Source organism: Malania oleifera, chromosome 7, assembly GCF_029873635.1.
Source record: "Malania oleifera isolate guangnan ecotype guangnan chromosome 7, ASM2987363v1, whole genome shotgun sequence".
Taxonomy (NCBI): Eukaryota; Viridiplantae; Streptophyta; class Magnoliopsida; order Santalales; family Ximeniaceae; genus Malania; species Malania oleifera.
The window spans coordinates 108920618-108934270 of record NC_080423.1 but is presented as its reverse complement, the minus strand read 5'-3'; the positions used below and the strand labels follow the sequence as shown (position 1 = coordinate 108934270).

General features: G+C 34.5%; 1 protein-coding gene across 1 annotated transcript; it reads left to right on the top strand.

Annotated features, from left to right (window-relative positions):
* On the top strand, positions 1–12084 carry LOC131160684 (probable disease resistance protein At1g61300). Its single transcript, XM_058116541.1, has 4 exons — positions 1–179; positions 1070–4094; positions 5023–5087; positions 11557–12084. The coding sequence occupies exons 2-4, from the start codon at positions 1077–1079 to the stop codon at positions 11564–11566; spliced, it is 3093 nt and encodes a 1030-aa protein (XP_057972524.1). The 5' UTR covers positions 1–179; positions 1070–1076; the 3' UTR covers positions 11567–12084.
* Positions 12085–13653: the final 1569 nt, after the last annotated feature.

Here is a 13653-nt window from a genome sequence, read left to right as displayed (position 1 = left end):
AACCACAATTAATTATCTTATCCTTATCTCCTCTTCCTCCTTCACAAAGCTCCTTCCTTTCTTCGTCTATCTTCTTCTTCATGCATGCAAGATAAACTTCGCTTATTATTTATTTTGATTATTGTTCTCGAAGCTCTCAATCAGAAACCACTGACGGCGCTATTAAATATTGTTTGAAGGTAATTATTTTTAAAAAAAATCTTTTTACATTTTTTCGTATATATTGAGCGTCGTTAAAGTTGATGATTTGCATGTCTGATTATTATGTGGTTTTTTAATTGCTTATTATAAGTTTCCATTCTCCATCTCAAAGGTTATTTCTCACCATCGATTTTTTTTGTTTTTTAATGATGGCGATCTTATTGATGTGGAGATCTTAATCTAGCGAATAAGCTTTGACCCATGCTTAATTTTTCCTCTGCGTGGTTAACTGTTGAGAAATCTGAGGAGAGGAAAGTAGAAATTGAGAAACCTAATTGAGTTTCTTTACGTACATGACCAGTTCGTTGATTGAGAAACATTTTCATTTGTTTATTTATTTCTTCAATTAGTTTTTCCTTTGGGTCTCTTTTCGGTAATTTCTTTTAAAAGAATATGAAAGAATATGTTTTTTAATGTTTATTTATTAAGAAGTTTGATAAATAAAATAAAATATATAACAAATTAGTGAACAAGAAATTTGATTTTTCGGCATAGTTAATTAATGTTAAATTTTTAAAATTTAAATTATTGTACTTAAAATAATTTTTCATTTTTAGTAGTACTTTGGTATAGCTTATTCAATGAATACGTTATGTGAATGTTTTTGAAAAAGTAGAAGACTAAGAGTCGCGAAGTAATTTTCGCTTCATGAACCTACGTATTGGCCTTTTATATTTCTCAAAAGCCTCAAGTGAAATTTTTGTATAATGATTGATTTTATTTTTCTTTTGGAAAAATTAATTTATATGTGATTTTTTATGCCTTATTATTAGTTTGTTTAACCTTCTTTTTAACCGTTTTTATCTTTAATTTAGCGTCTAGAATATCATTACAAAACTCGCTCACCATTTGAGAATTATACATGCAGAAGGCAGATGGAGTTGTTTTTGCCCATATTGGAAGGTGTTAAGCTACTGAAATGTATATACATCCCCATTGGAGAGTGTTGGAGCAATCGTGAAATCCTTCAAGAAAAATTGCAAAACCTTAAGGAGAAAATGGATGCATTGAGTAGCCGTGAAAAGGACATAAAAAAACAAGTACAAAATAGCATTGAACACCATTTCTTAAAGGAGCCCAAGGCAGAGGTTGAAAATTGGCTAGAACTTGTGAAAGGAAAAACACATGAAGTGGCTCAAATAGAGCGAGATTCTAAAAAACGGAGATATTTCTCTCGATCAAAGTTCTTAAAGAATGTTGAGAAGAAGATTGAAGATGTAAACGAAGTTTTCCAGCAAGGCGTATTTCCTGATGGGGTTGTTATCAACACATGTTTAGATAAAGGACTTGCATTACCAACCACACTATTAATAGGTGATGCTACAGCCAATAGAAAACTTGAAAAGATTTGGGAAATATTGATGAAAGATGACATTAGAAGTGTGGGAGTTTACGGAATGGGAGGAGTGGGCAAAACAACCATTGTAACACACATCCACAACCAACTCTTGGAAAATTCAAGTCCCTTTGGTTCTGTTTTTTGGGTCACTGTATCTCAAGAGTCAAGTGTTTGCATCTTGCAAAATGAGATTGCATTAAAATTAAGTGTGGATTTTAAAGGAGAGGAAGATGAAATTATAAGGGCAGCTATGTTGTCAAAAGCATTGAATGCTAGAGAGAAATTTGTCCTTATTTTAGATGATATATGGGAAAGTTATTCTATAGAGGGTGTGGGAATTCCTATTAATGAAGATAGCAAGGGGAAGTTGATCATAACTTCTCGATCCTCGGAAGTGTGTCAACAAATGTGCCAAAAAATTATCAAAATTGAGCCACTTTCAACTGAAGAAGCTTGGAGTCTATTCAAGGAAAAATTGGGGCCTCACACTGTTCTTGTTGATTCTAAAGTGGAAGAAATTGCCAAATCTGTTGCTAGAGAATGTGCCGGTTTGCCCCTTGCAATCATCACAGTAGCTAGAGGCATGACAGGAGTGGGTGACATTCATGAGTGGAAAAATGCCTTAGACGAATTGAAACAGCATGCTCCAGATATCACTCAAAATGTAAAAGATGTATATAAGTGCTTAAAATTTAGTTATGATCGATTGAAGAATGAAAAGATGCAGCAGTGTCTCTTGTATTGTGCCTTGTTTCCAGAAGATCATAACATTCCAAGAGTGGAATTGATACGTTATTGGATCTGTGAGGGACTAATAGATGAAATGGATACTAGGCAACAGGAGTATAATCGAGGCCACTCTATATTGAATAAACTTATAAATGTATGTTTACTACAAAGTTCTTTAAGTTACTCTCACAATTGTGTAAAGATGCATGATGTGATAAGAGACATGGCGCTTGATATTGCAGGATCGGATAAGTTCATGGTGAAAGCTGGTGTCCAATTGGAAGAGCTTCCAAATGTTGGGAATTGGCCAAGGAATCTAGAGAGGACTTCATTAATGAATAATTACTTATGTGGAGGGGCGGCATTTTTCACATTGCTAGAGTGTCCTATGCTCTCTACTTTGCTGCTAAAAGATAATAGAAAATTAACAAAGATGTCCAATATCTTTTTTGCAGGTATGTCAAGTTTGACAATTTTAGACTTGTCTAGTACAAACATTGATTGTGTTCCTGATTCCCTCTCAAGTTTGACGAAGCTAAGAGCACTATTGCTTAGAAATTGCCCAAATTTAAAATATGTTCCTTCTTTGGCACAACTCAAAAAATTAAGGGAACTTGATCTTAAGGGAAGTCAAAATTGTGGAGCGCTGATGGGCATTGAAAAATTAGGCGACCTCAAATTCCTGGACTTGTATGGTATGTCTGTGGAATGGATGTTTCCTCAAACTCAAAGTGAGGGTGAGGGGGTCCTCTCCAGGCTAAGGCAGTTGCAGTGCATTGGAGTTGGAGGTGAGCATGTGCAGGCGGAGCAACTCTCTGTCTTGACAAAGTTAGAAAGTATCAAACTCTGGGTCGTTGACCCTCTCAACTTTAACAATTACATCAAATCTGAGGATTGGAAAAAGTTAAAGCACTACTTCCTTGGTTTATCGGCAAATGTCCTTCTGCTACCAATAATATTTTTTGGTAGACATGTACGTATAGATTATGATGGGGTTCGTAATAGTCCGGAAAGAGGGGAACTATCCCTCACGCTCCCTTCAAACCTCCAGGAGTTGATTTTAAGGGGATGCAATGATTTCTACAGTTTGTCAGATTTTTGGTCTTCTTTGAAAAACGTTGAGGATTTAGAGAGATGCAAAATTGAGTCCTGCCGAGGGATGCATTACTTATGGGCAGAGAATTGTTGCACTACCGCCACTGATTCTAATATTGTTCCTTTATTTTTACCGCGGCTGGAGACCTTGTTGCTTCGTGATTTGAAAAACCTCAAAGCCCTCTTAAAGCTTCAGGAGGGAGCAGTTGGAAGGGGAGGACTAGTACAACCACCGTCGCCAGTATCGAGTGGAAGCTTTTCCAATCTTAAGCTCCTGGCCATTAGGGATTGTCCTAAACTAGAGTATATATTTCCTCTTGGGTTTGCACAGAACCGCCTCCAAAACCTTAAGATTGTGTTCGTGTCTAACTGCAAAAACATTGAGAATATCATTGCAGTGGCAGACGGAGGGGAAGAAGAAGAGGGGGTAGATCAGGAAAGGAGCAAGAATTCCATGTTCATGTTCCCAAAATTACAAGAATTGTGGTTGGTAGATCTGCCGGAGTTGCAGGGGTTAATATGTGGCAGTAAGGGGAGCATGGTCTGTGATTCCTTGCAGAAAATACACATAGCTGAATGCCCAAAACTGAAGAGCTTCCCTGTTTCTATTTCTATTTCTGCGCATAATAATAATGTTCCGCCTCCAGCTGTTAGAACAATTTGGGCAGAAAGAAGCCAATTCGATGCTATGGAGTGGGCCCACAAACGCCTTTTCAGACAATTACGCTTGGTATGTGTCTTGCTTTAATCAAAATTTTAGTTTCTAGCTGTTAATGCTTATAAAATTTTATTACACAAATTTATTAATATATATTTTAAAGTTATATTAATACACTAAATTACTAACAGTATATATTTTGCAGTTATTAACTTAATAATTTTAAATTTTAAACATATAAATAACATATTAAGTTTATTAAAATAAATTTATATATTTATATAGAGTTTTAAATTAATATATTAAATTTATATTTAAATATTTTATTAAACTAATTTATATATTTTAATAAAATATAAATAAAAGAAACTAAACTATAATGTATTTAAATTATTTAAAACTATTAATAAAATTTACAATTCTTACAAATTAATACATGTAAATGTCTATAAAATCCAGCTATATAATTTATTAAACTTCAACGTACAAATTCTTAATATTATAAATAATAATTTATTGAATTACATGTTTTCAAAAATTGAACATTGTTTCCAAATTAAAAATTATTATGTAAAAATATCACTTGTAAACCTGCTAAGGTGGGCCTAGTGGAAATCATTAATTCATAAATTTAATTGTCATTATATATTATAAGTTTGATTAAAAATATATCAATTGTATTACAGGTATTAAGATATAGTTAATAATTCTTGCAATTCAACATATATATATATATATATATATATATATATATAACATATAATTTACATGTAAAATTTGCTAAAATAAATTTATATATTTATATAATATTTAAATAATGTTGGAGAGACAAAACCAAGATCCGTCAGTCAATCATGCATCATTAATGTTATGAAATAGTTTCTTAGCATGAAACACTATTATTGTGATGCTAGTCTACATCTCTATGAAATAAAGGGGCATACATAGCATTCCATAATTCCATAATTATTTAAATATGACATTTCCATCTTTGATGCAGACTAGATTCTGTTTTATGCAAATCCGTCAGATTTGGGAAGGCAGCTTGGAACATTATAAAGAAGCGTAAGATGTTGATTCAAAACTTAACTCATTACTATGATTGGTATAATAGTAGACAATATAGTACATTTTACCATGATTTATATTGGAACATTTGTTGTTTTAGTTGCATACATGATAGAAATTCATTTACCTTTTTTTACATATATCACTATTTCATGTATTTCGTTTAATTTTTTTTTTTTTTTTGTGACCAATATTCTCCTAAGGGAATAATGCACTTTACTTATGAATGCCACATCCATGGTTTCATGAACTTGAATGTTTTTCTTGTGTTCATTTTCTATTTTTAGTTTCAAAGAATTAGAAAAAATTTAACTCGTATTTTAGTTTTCCAAGACTCGTATTAAAATGATAAAAAAATAAAGTCTTTGCTTAGTTGTGCAAAATAACTTTTCATTTTTATTTTTAACTTTCAAAATAATTAGAAAAAGGACAATTTTTTTTCCCAAAAATTATATAAGGTGGTGTATGAGATCATGGGTTTTAAGGTTTGAATTTGGATTTATGTGAATTTAATATAAGTTTAATACCATTTTATATTATATTTTGTTACAATCCACGTAAATCAAAGTCTAATATCCAAATTGTATGGTTCCAAATACATTGTAAGAAATAAGAATTTTAGAAAATAATAAAAAAATGTTTTCAAAAAGTTTTCATAAATTTATAAAATAAAAAAATAAAGTGGCTAAAAATAAAATTATATCTGCAAGCAAATTAGTGCTACAATTTTTTTTTATTGTCATTGATTTTTTTTAAATAAATGTCGTAAAACTGAAAATTTAGATAACTTTTTTTTTTTTTGGAATGCGATGCAAAACTAAAAGGGAAAATTATTTTCAACAACTAACTGAGTCGTAAGCCCTCTAAGACTTTGTCAAAATATTAGCAATACCTTTTTATAATTCTATAGAAGTACTGCTTTCAATGACAGTTTCTACAAGATTAGTAAGACTTTAACTTGAAAAAGTTTTAATAAAATAGATAGAAATTGTGAGTATAAAAAACTAGCAACTCTTGTTGATACTTCTCTTTACATCTTAAATAAAACTTGCAATAGCGCTCAACATTATCTCCTCAAAAATTGATGTAGTCCTTCTAGAGAAGAGTCCTTGATTTTAGTGTTAAAATAGAATTGCATATAAGTAATTGTTAAAATCTCAAGTATCTTTGTGAATAATGAGTAAATTAGGAAAGTAGATAAATGTAGAAGATCATACATTATTCTGTAGGGGGATTATTTCCTCATTTAGAATAGTCGATTGTATTATTTAATGTAAAATTGGGATGTACATAATAATAAGAATTCAAGAAATATTGAATTCCGCTCGATCAAAGTTAGGGTTTCTCAACCTTAGCTAACAATGGCCAGCAGCACTAGTAGAGGGCCGACTTCTTTGGGAAAACCCAACGGGGATTTGGAGGCTACATCCACTGGGGGTTTGAATAGGCTGGACAATACAATCTTTCCACTCTCAATGGAGAAATTGAACGGAAAAAACTTCCGGGAATGGGCTCCATCCATAAAGTTGGTCATTTAAGGAAAAGGGAAACTGGGTTTCCTTACCGACGAACGAAGGAAACTAGACCCTACAGATGTTGTCGCCTTGCAAACATGGAGATCTGAAAACTCCATGGTCACAGCTTGGCTCAGCAACTCGATGAAGCCGGCAATTGGAAAAATATACCTATTCTTGCCTACGACGAAGGTGATAGAGATGTCACAGAGTATTTCATGGAGATGACCCATCTCTGGCAGGAGCTCGATCTAAGCATCGAAGAGGAGTGGGAGTGCTCCAGCGACAACAAGAGATACAAGAGGAGGCTCAAAAACGAAAGGGTCTTCGAGCTCTTGGCCAGACTCAACTGAGATCTAGATGATGTGCGGGGACGAATCCTCGGCCGGTGACCTATGCCTTCAACCCGAGAGGTATTCGTAGAGGTAAGGAGGGAGGAGAGTAGGAGACAAGTGATGCTGAGACCCAAGGGAGAACGTATCGGGCCCAACCTGTCCATCCAAAATCTGAGTGCCAATACTAATGGGCCTGACGTCTCGGACCTTATATCAAAAGGCCTAACGGGATTCAGTCAACGATCACAAAATGGTAAATTATGGTGCGAACATTGTCGAAAGCTAGGTCATTCAAAAGATACCTGCTAGGAGATTCATGGAAAGCCTGCAGATTGGAAGCCGAGACAATATATAAAAAAATCATGGATATTAGGCTACCACCGACAGTTCAACTGAAAAATCACAAGGTAAAAAAACCAATAATACCACTCCAAGTAGTGCATTCAGCCCTGAGCAGTTGGATCAGTTGTATAAAATGATTTCCTCAATTCAAACATCGAGTCAGTCTTCCACTGGTTCTCTGGCTCACTGAGGTAATTATATGTCAGCCTTAAATACTGTATGTTGTTACAAATCATCATGGATAATTGACTCAGATGCATCTGATCATATGATTGGTTCTTGTCAATTGTTTTCTTCCTATTCACCATATGCTGGAAATCTGAGAGTCAAAATTGCAGATGGTTCTCTCTCACCTGTTGTCGGTAAAGGAAGTATTGGCATATCTAACTCTGTAACTTTAAAATCTATCCTACATGTTCCCAAGTTATCTTGCAACTTGTTATTCATCAGCCAGTTAACAAAAGACTCCAATTGTTGTGCTAAATTTGTTTAATCTCATTGTATTTTTCAAGACCTATCATCGGGGAAGATGATTGGCACTGCTAAGGTGTATGAGGGACTTTACTACTTTGAGGAGGAAATTGAGTGAACAATGTAATACTGCAATTTGTGATTCTACATCTACTTCTAGAGATAGTAAACTTTTGTTATGGCATTCTAGGATGGGTCACCCAAATTTTCAATATTTAAAACGTTTGTTTCCATCTATCTGTTCAAATAAAATGTCTTCTGAATTTCAATGTGAAGTGTGTGAACTTGCAAAACACCGTCGTGCTTCTTTCCCATCATCCATATACAAACCATCCCGCCCATGTACTATGATTCATAGTGATTTGTGGGGACCCTCAAGATCCCTTAATCGCACCCATAAGAATTGATTTGTTACTTTTATTGATGAACATACTCGTCTTTGTTAGGTTTACTTGTTGGAAGACAAAACTAAAGTTTGTTCCATTTTTTTCAGTTTTCATTCCATGATTCGAATACAATTCCAGACTCATATTCAAATTTTACGTACTAATAATGGTACAAAATATTTTACTGATATTTTGGGAACTTATCTTCAAGAAAATGGGATTGTTCATTGGAGTTCTTATGTGGATACCCCTTAACAAAATGGGGTTGTTGAACGAAAAAAGAAGACATATACTTGATGTAGCTCGGGCATTGATGTTCACTACCAACATGGAAAACTATTTTTGGGGCGATGCCATCTTAACGGCTACATATCTCATTAATCGAATGCCGAGTCAAGTACTTTCCTTTGCCACCCCTCTCTAGAAATTCTAGGAACATTTTCCTACTTCTCAACTCCCCTCTAGTCTTCCACCGAAAATCTTTAGTTGTACTGTTTTTATTCATGTTCATGCTCATCATCGGGATAAATTGGATCTTCACGCCGTTAAATGTGTCTTCATTGGTTACTCTCCTACCCAAAAAGGTTACAAATGCTATGACCCAGTCTCAAAAAGGATGTTTGTTAGCCTTGATGTCACATTCTTTGAAACCACTCCTTATTTCCCAAAGACCTCTCTTCAAGGGAGAAATGAAGTGAAGATCGGTTCTTTGACTTCGTTACTATTGAATCTGTGCCATTTATCAAGTCTTCCATTGCTTCATTCCCTGACCCATTTACTGAGCACTTAATCACAGGGGGAGATGTAGGAAATCAAAACAACACAGACATACTTATTTACTCAAGAAAGCTGAATACAAAGAACGGGAAGAATCTCATACCTGAGGCACCAAGATCGTTGGAACCGGTGATGGCTTCGAACAACCATGAGTCCACGCCCAATCTCGATCCAGTAATAGATAATCATGAGCTCTCTTATGATAATCCTGTACCTGATGACATCAATTTACCTATTGCAATCAGAAAATAAACCAGATCATGTTCTTAATATCCCTGGTCTAAATACATGTCTTATAAAATCTTGTCTACAGGATATCATGATTTTGCCTCTAACCTCAACAGGATGAGAATTCCAAAGAATATTCATGAAGCTTTGGAAATACCTAAATGGAGGGAGGCTGTCAAGGAGGAAATGTGGGCCCTAGAGAAAAATGGAACTTGGGATGTAATGAATTTGCCGAGTGGGAAGAAGTAAGTTGGTTGTAAATGGATCTTTAAAATGAAATATAAATCTGATGGGACAATTAAAAGATATAAAGTCAGACTCATTGTAAAAGGATTTACACAAACTTATGGCATTGACTATACAGAGACATTTGCACCAATGGCAAACTTGAAAACAGTTTCGGTCCTTTTGTCCCTTGCACCCAACTTAGATTGGCCACTACAGCTTGACATTAAGAATGCATTTGTAAATGGCGTATCTTAGCTATACCAAGGGTGATAGAGACAAATGGGATCCAAAACGGAGTTCGAGAAGTCTTTTTAAAGAAAAGGTTTCGAAACCCTAGGAAAGAGGAGAGCCTTTTTATTTTCTCTCAAAAAATGAGCTTGTTCCTATTTATAGGCAAGCAGTGCTAGAGGAAAACCATCGACGATTTCCCCTGTTTCCACAAAATCATCGACGGTTTTGTGGTTGATCTACTCGTTTACCCAACATCGGCGACGAATTTTCCCTGGCTCAGAAAATTGTCTATGGTTTTGTCTCGGCCTTGTTAAAATGCCTCTTTTTCTATCATTTTCCTTTCTTCCTCTCTTTTATTTTCTTTTTCTTTTATTTTCCGGGTTTGGGTTCCTACAGTAAGAAAACAATCCTAATTGTGTATGTTGATGATATAATCTTAACTTGGGATGATACAATAGAAATAGAAAGATTGAAGAAAGTTCTAGTTATAGAATTTGAAGTTAAAGACTTGGGACAAATACGGTACTTCTTGGGCATGGAAGTTGCTAGAACGAAAAAGGATATTAGTGTCTCTCAGCAAAATTATATCACTGATCTCCTAATTGAAACTAACATGCTTGGATGCAAACCTAGTGAAACTTTAATTGAAGCAGTAAAAAGGATCGAAGACTGTGGAATACCAGTTGAAAAGGAAAGGTATGAGAGATTGGTTGGTAAGCTAATCTACCTCTCACATACCAGACCAGATATTGCATTTGCAGTTAGTGTGGTAAGCCAACACATGCATTCACCAAAAGAAGCTCATTTAGATGTCGTGTACAAGATCCTTTGATATCTCAAGGGCTCCCCAAGCAAAGGACTTTTCTTCAAGAAATGTGAAAGTAAGGAAGTAGAGATCTTTACAGATGCAGATTGGGCCACCATCGGTTATTGCACACTCTCTGGGGGAAATCTAGTAACTTGGAGAAGCAAAAAACAAAATGTAGTGGCTCGTTGTAGCGCCGAAGCTGAGTTCAAGGCAGTTACTTAAGGAATATATGAAGGACAGTGGTTACGGAAACTCTTGGAAGAACTACAAGTCCTAGTGAAATTTCCTATCAAACTCTATTGTGGCAACAAAGCAGTCATCAGTATCTCTCTCCATCCAGTTCAATATGACAAGACTAAACATGTGGAAGTGGACTAACATTTTATTTAGGAGAAAGTTGAAGAAAGAACTATCTGTATGACTTATGTACCTACAAAGGAACAAACTGCAGATATCTTTACTAAAGGGTTGGCGCGAGAGAACTTTGATGATCTCATTAGCAAGTTGGAGATGATTAATATCTATGATCCAACTTAAGGGGGAGTGTTAAAATCCCAAGTATCTTTGTTAATAATGAGTAAATTAGGAAAGTGGGTAAATGTAGAAGATCATACATTATTCTGTAGGAGGGTTATTTCCTTGTTTAGAATAGTTGATTGTATTATATAATGTAAGATTGGGATGTACATAATAATAAGAATTCAAGAAATATTGAATTCCGCTCACAATAATGAAGAAGAATGGAGTGCACCAGGAGGGAGGAACTATATAATCCTTAGAAGTTCAAATGTTGAGAGATTGATGAAGATATGTCAAACAAAGCAAGAGATGATCCTGTGCTTTTGATTGGGTTTTGAACTCTTTTGGCTGAAGAGTTTATAAGTGTAAAGGTCTGAACTTCAAGTCATGGGCATCTCCGTCTTACGTGTTTTATTGCAAGGTAAAATGATGAGCCTATGGTTTTAAGTTTGGTTTGAAGGCTTAAAGTATTAGATTAAACAATTCGTTGTGAGTTTTTATAGTAGTTTTTGGGCTTAATAATGTGTATAATGTGGTTGTCTTATATCTTGGTTCATTTTCCTATGATTCTTAAAGCTCATGTTCTCTATGTACAAGAAAATAATTCTAGTATTACTTTTCACGCAGGTTATTTTGAATGGCAAGCAAGGAAATACTTGGTAAGGATTTGTTAACCCATGCAACAAGCATCTGGAAAATCATCTCCAAGAAAAATATTTATATTCATGCTACGATTGGAAGTAGGATCTCAAGAACCTTCAAATGGAACATCTTCACCCCTTCAAAGGTCGGCATCTTCTGCGGGTTGGCAATAAATAATAAAATTTTGGCTATTGAAAATTTGCAATAAAAAAAAAAAAAGAAAAGGATGGAGAATGGCTTCACAGTGAGCGGGTCAATCATCTCTTCCTCCATTGCCTTTTCAGCAGGGAAAATCTGGGCCTTGGTTTGCCAAAGTATGCATACTGGTCATGCCACACGAGCTGATTTCTTTGTACCAAATCTGGAGCTGCACTAAGCTTGAGGGGTTCCTTGGTAGACAATTTGGGAAAAAAGAAATACTCTGCTTTCTTTTCAGCAGGAAAAGCCCCTTGATTGAGGCTTTGATCTTTAATGAAACTTTCAAGTACCTAAAAAAGAAAAACCTTCAAATGAGTAGCTGCTAGTGGGTGCTTGTGCACAAATACAAAAATTTATATTCTCCTAACCTTCAAAGAGGCCAAGAAAAGTTTATTTCAACGAAAAATCCTAATTTATAATTTTAGGTGGGATCACGAAACATACAATTGCTTCAAGATAGAATCAATTGTTGGGCCTCACTTAAGGTATTTATAAGCTTTTAGTTGAATAATTGTTCAGCTTGGTATTTGATCCTTTATGACCCTTAAGTTTAGGCTTGCGCCTATTATGAACAAGTTTTAAGAACAAGCAGTATTGTGGTGCACTTTACTGTGTTGTGTTTTCTATCTCAATACTTTTCCAGTATATCTAATTTAAATGGACAGAAATGTACATGTAACACAACTAATAGCTGTTTCAAATAATATTTTTTAAAACAAAAACTGTAAAAAAGAAATACTTCCTAACAGCTCATTAAAATTTATTTTCCCTATTTTATATATTTTTACAAAAAAAATAAATAGGTCTTTTTACTTTATTACTTTTAAGAGTGAGGGCAAAATATTATTTTGTTAGGAGTGGACTTTTAACTTCCTCAGAATTTCTTTCCATGTGAGTTCTCCTGGAAAAAAGTTAAGGTGTAAATACATTAATAGATATGATTGGCCCAATTGGGTTGGCTCAACTAGTAAGGGCTCCTTAATAGTAATCTCACGGTCCTGGGTTTTATCTCACTTGGGAGTTTACTCTCAGTGAATAACCAAAATTTATCTCTTGTTTATGTGCTTAAATGTTTTCATGACTTGTCCAATCTTTGTTTTAAAATTTTTTGTCATGAAATTTCTAATTTTTTAAAAGTATTGCATAAATGACTAGTTATACTGTCTTGTGTGCATAAATGTCAAATTGAGGGAGCGTGTTTCAAAAAGGGGAAGAGTTCTCCAAGTAAATTGAAAAATATTTCAAAAGGGGGAGTTTTTCTTTTAAGCTAAGAAATTTTTTAAGAATAAAATTTTGCCTTTTTTGTTGATGCTAAAAGAGGGAGAGACTTATGAGTAAAATGCTAAATTTCTTATATGAGGGACAAATATAGGGGCAAATCATTTAGGGTCAAAATCTGAGTTTTAATGTGCTTTAATGCGAAAAACAAAATATCCTTAAGTGTAGTCTGTAGAGCTCAGAGTTATTCTTCTGGGAGATGATCAATCGGATCTCGCATCTGATTGTACATTTTCTTCACACTTTTAAGGGAGTAAAATAAGTAAGGCTTATTTGATTTATTTTGAGATAATTTTTTATTAATCAGGTACCGTTTATAAAAACGGGCGCATAGGGTGTGCTAATACCTTTTCCTCGCGTAATCGAACTCCTGAACTCGACTCTGGTAGCGCAAACCGATTTTACCCTTAATTGGGTAGTAATCAAGTATTTTAATCATATTTCAAAAGGTTAGTGACGACTCCATTACACCATAGTTTTCGCGAAAATATCATTTTTAAAATCACACCTTTTTCAGTTCACGTACCCCAGGGCAACACACACATGGTTGTGTTTCCGCCACGCGCAAGAGGACGTCGCTACAACCTCAATGGATATATTGGAGTG

What these genes read in the sequence shown, in the direction of transcription:
- LOC131160684 (XM_058116541.1), top strand. Translation starts at nt 1,077, where the DNA reads ATGGAGTTGTTTTTGCCCATATTGGAAGGTGTTAAGCTACTGAAATGT. An exon ending in TTTTCAGACAATTACGCTTG is followed by an intron (nt 4,095 to 5,022) that starts GTATGTGTCTTG and finishes TCTTTGATGCAG; the next exon opens with ACTAGATTCTGTTTTATGCA.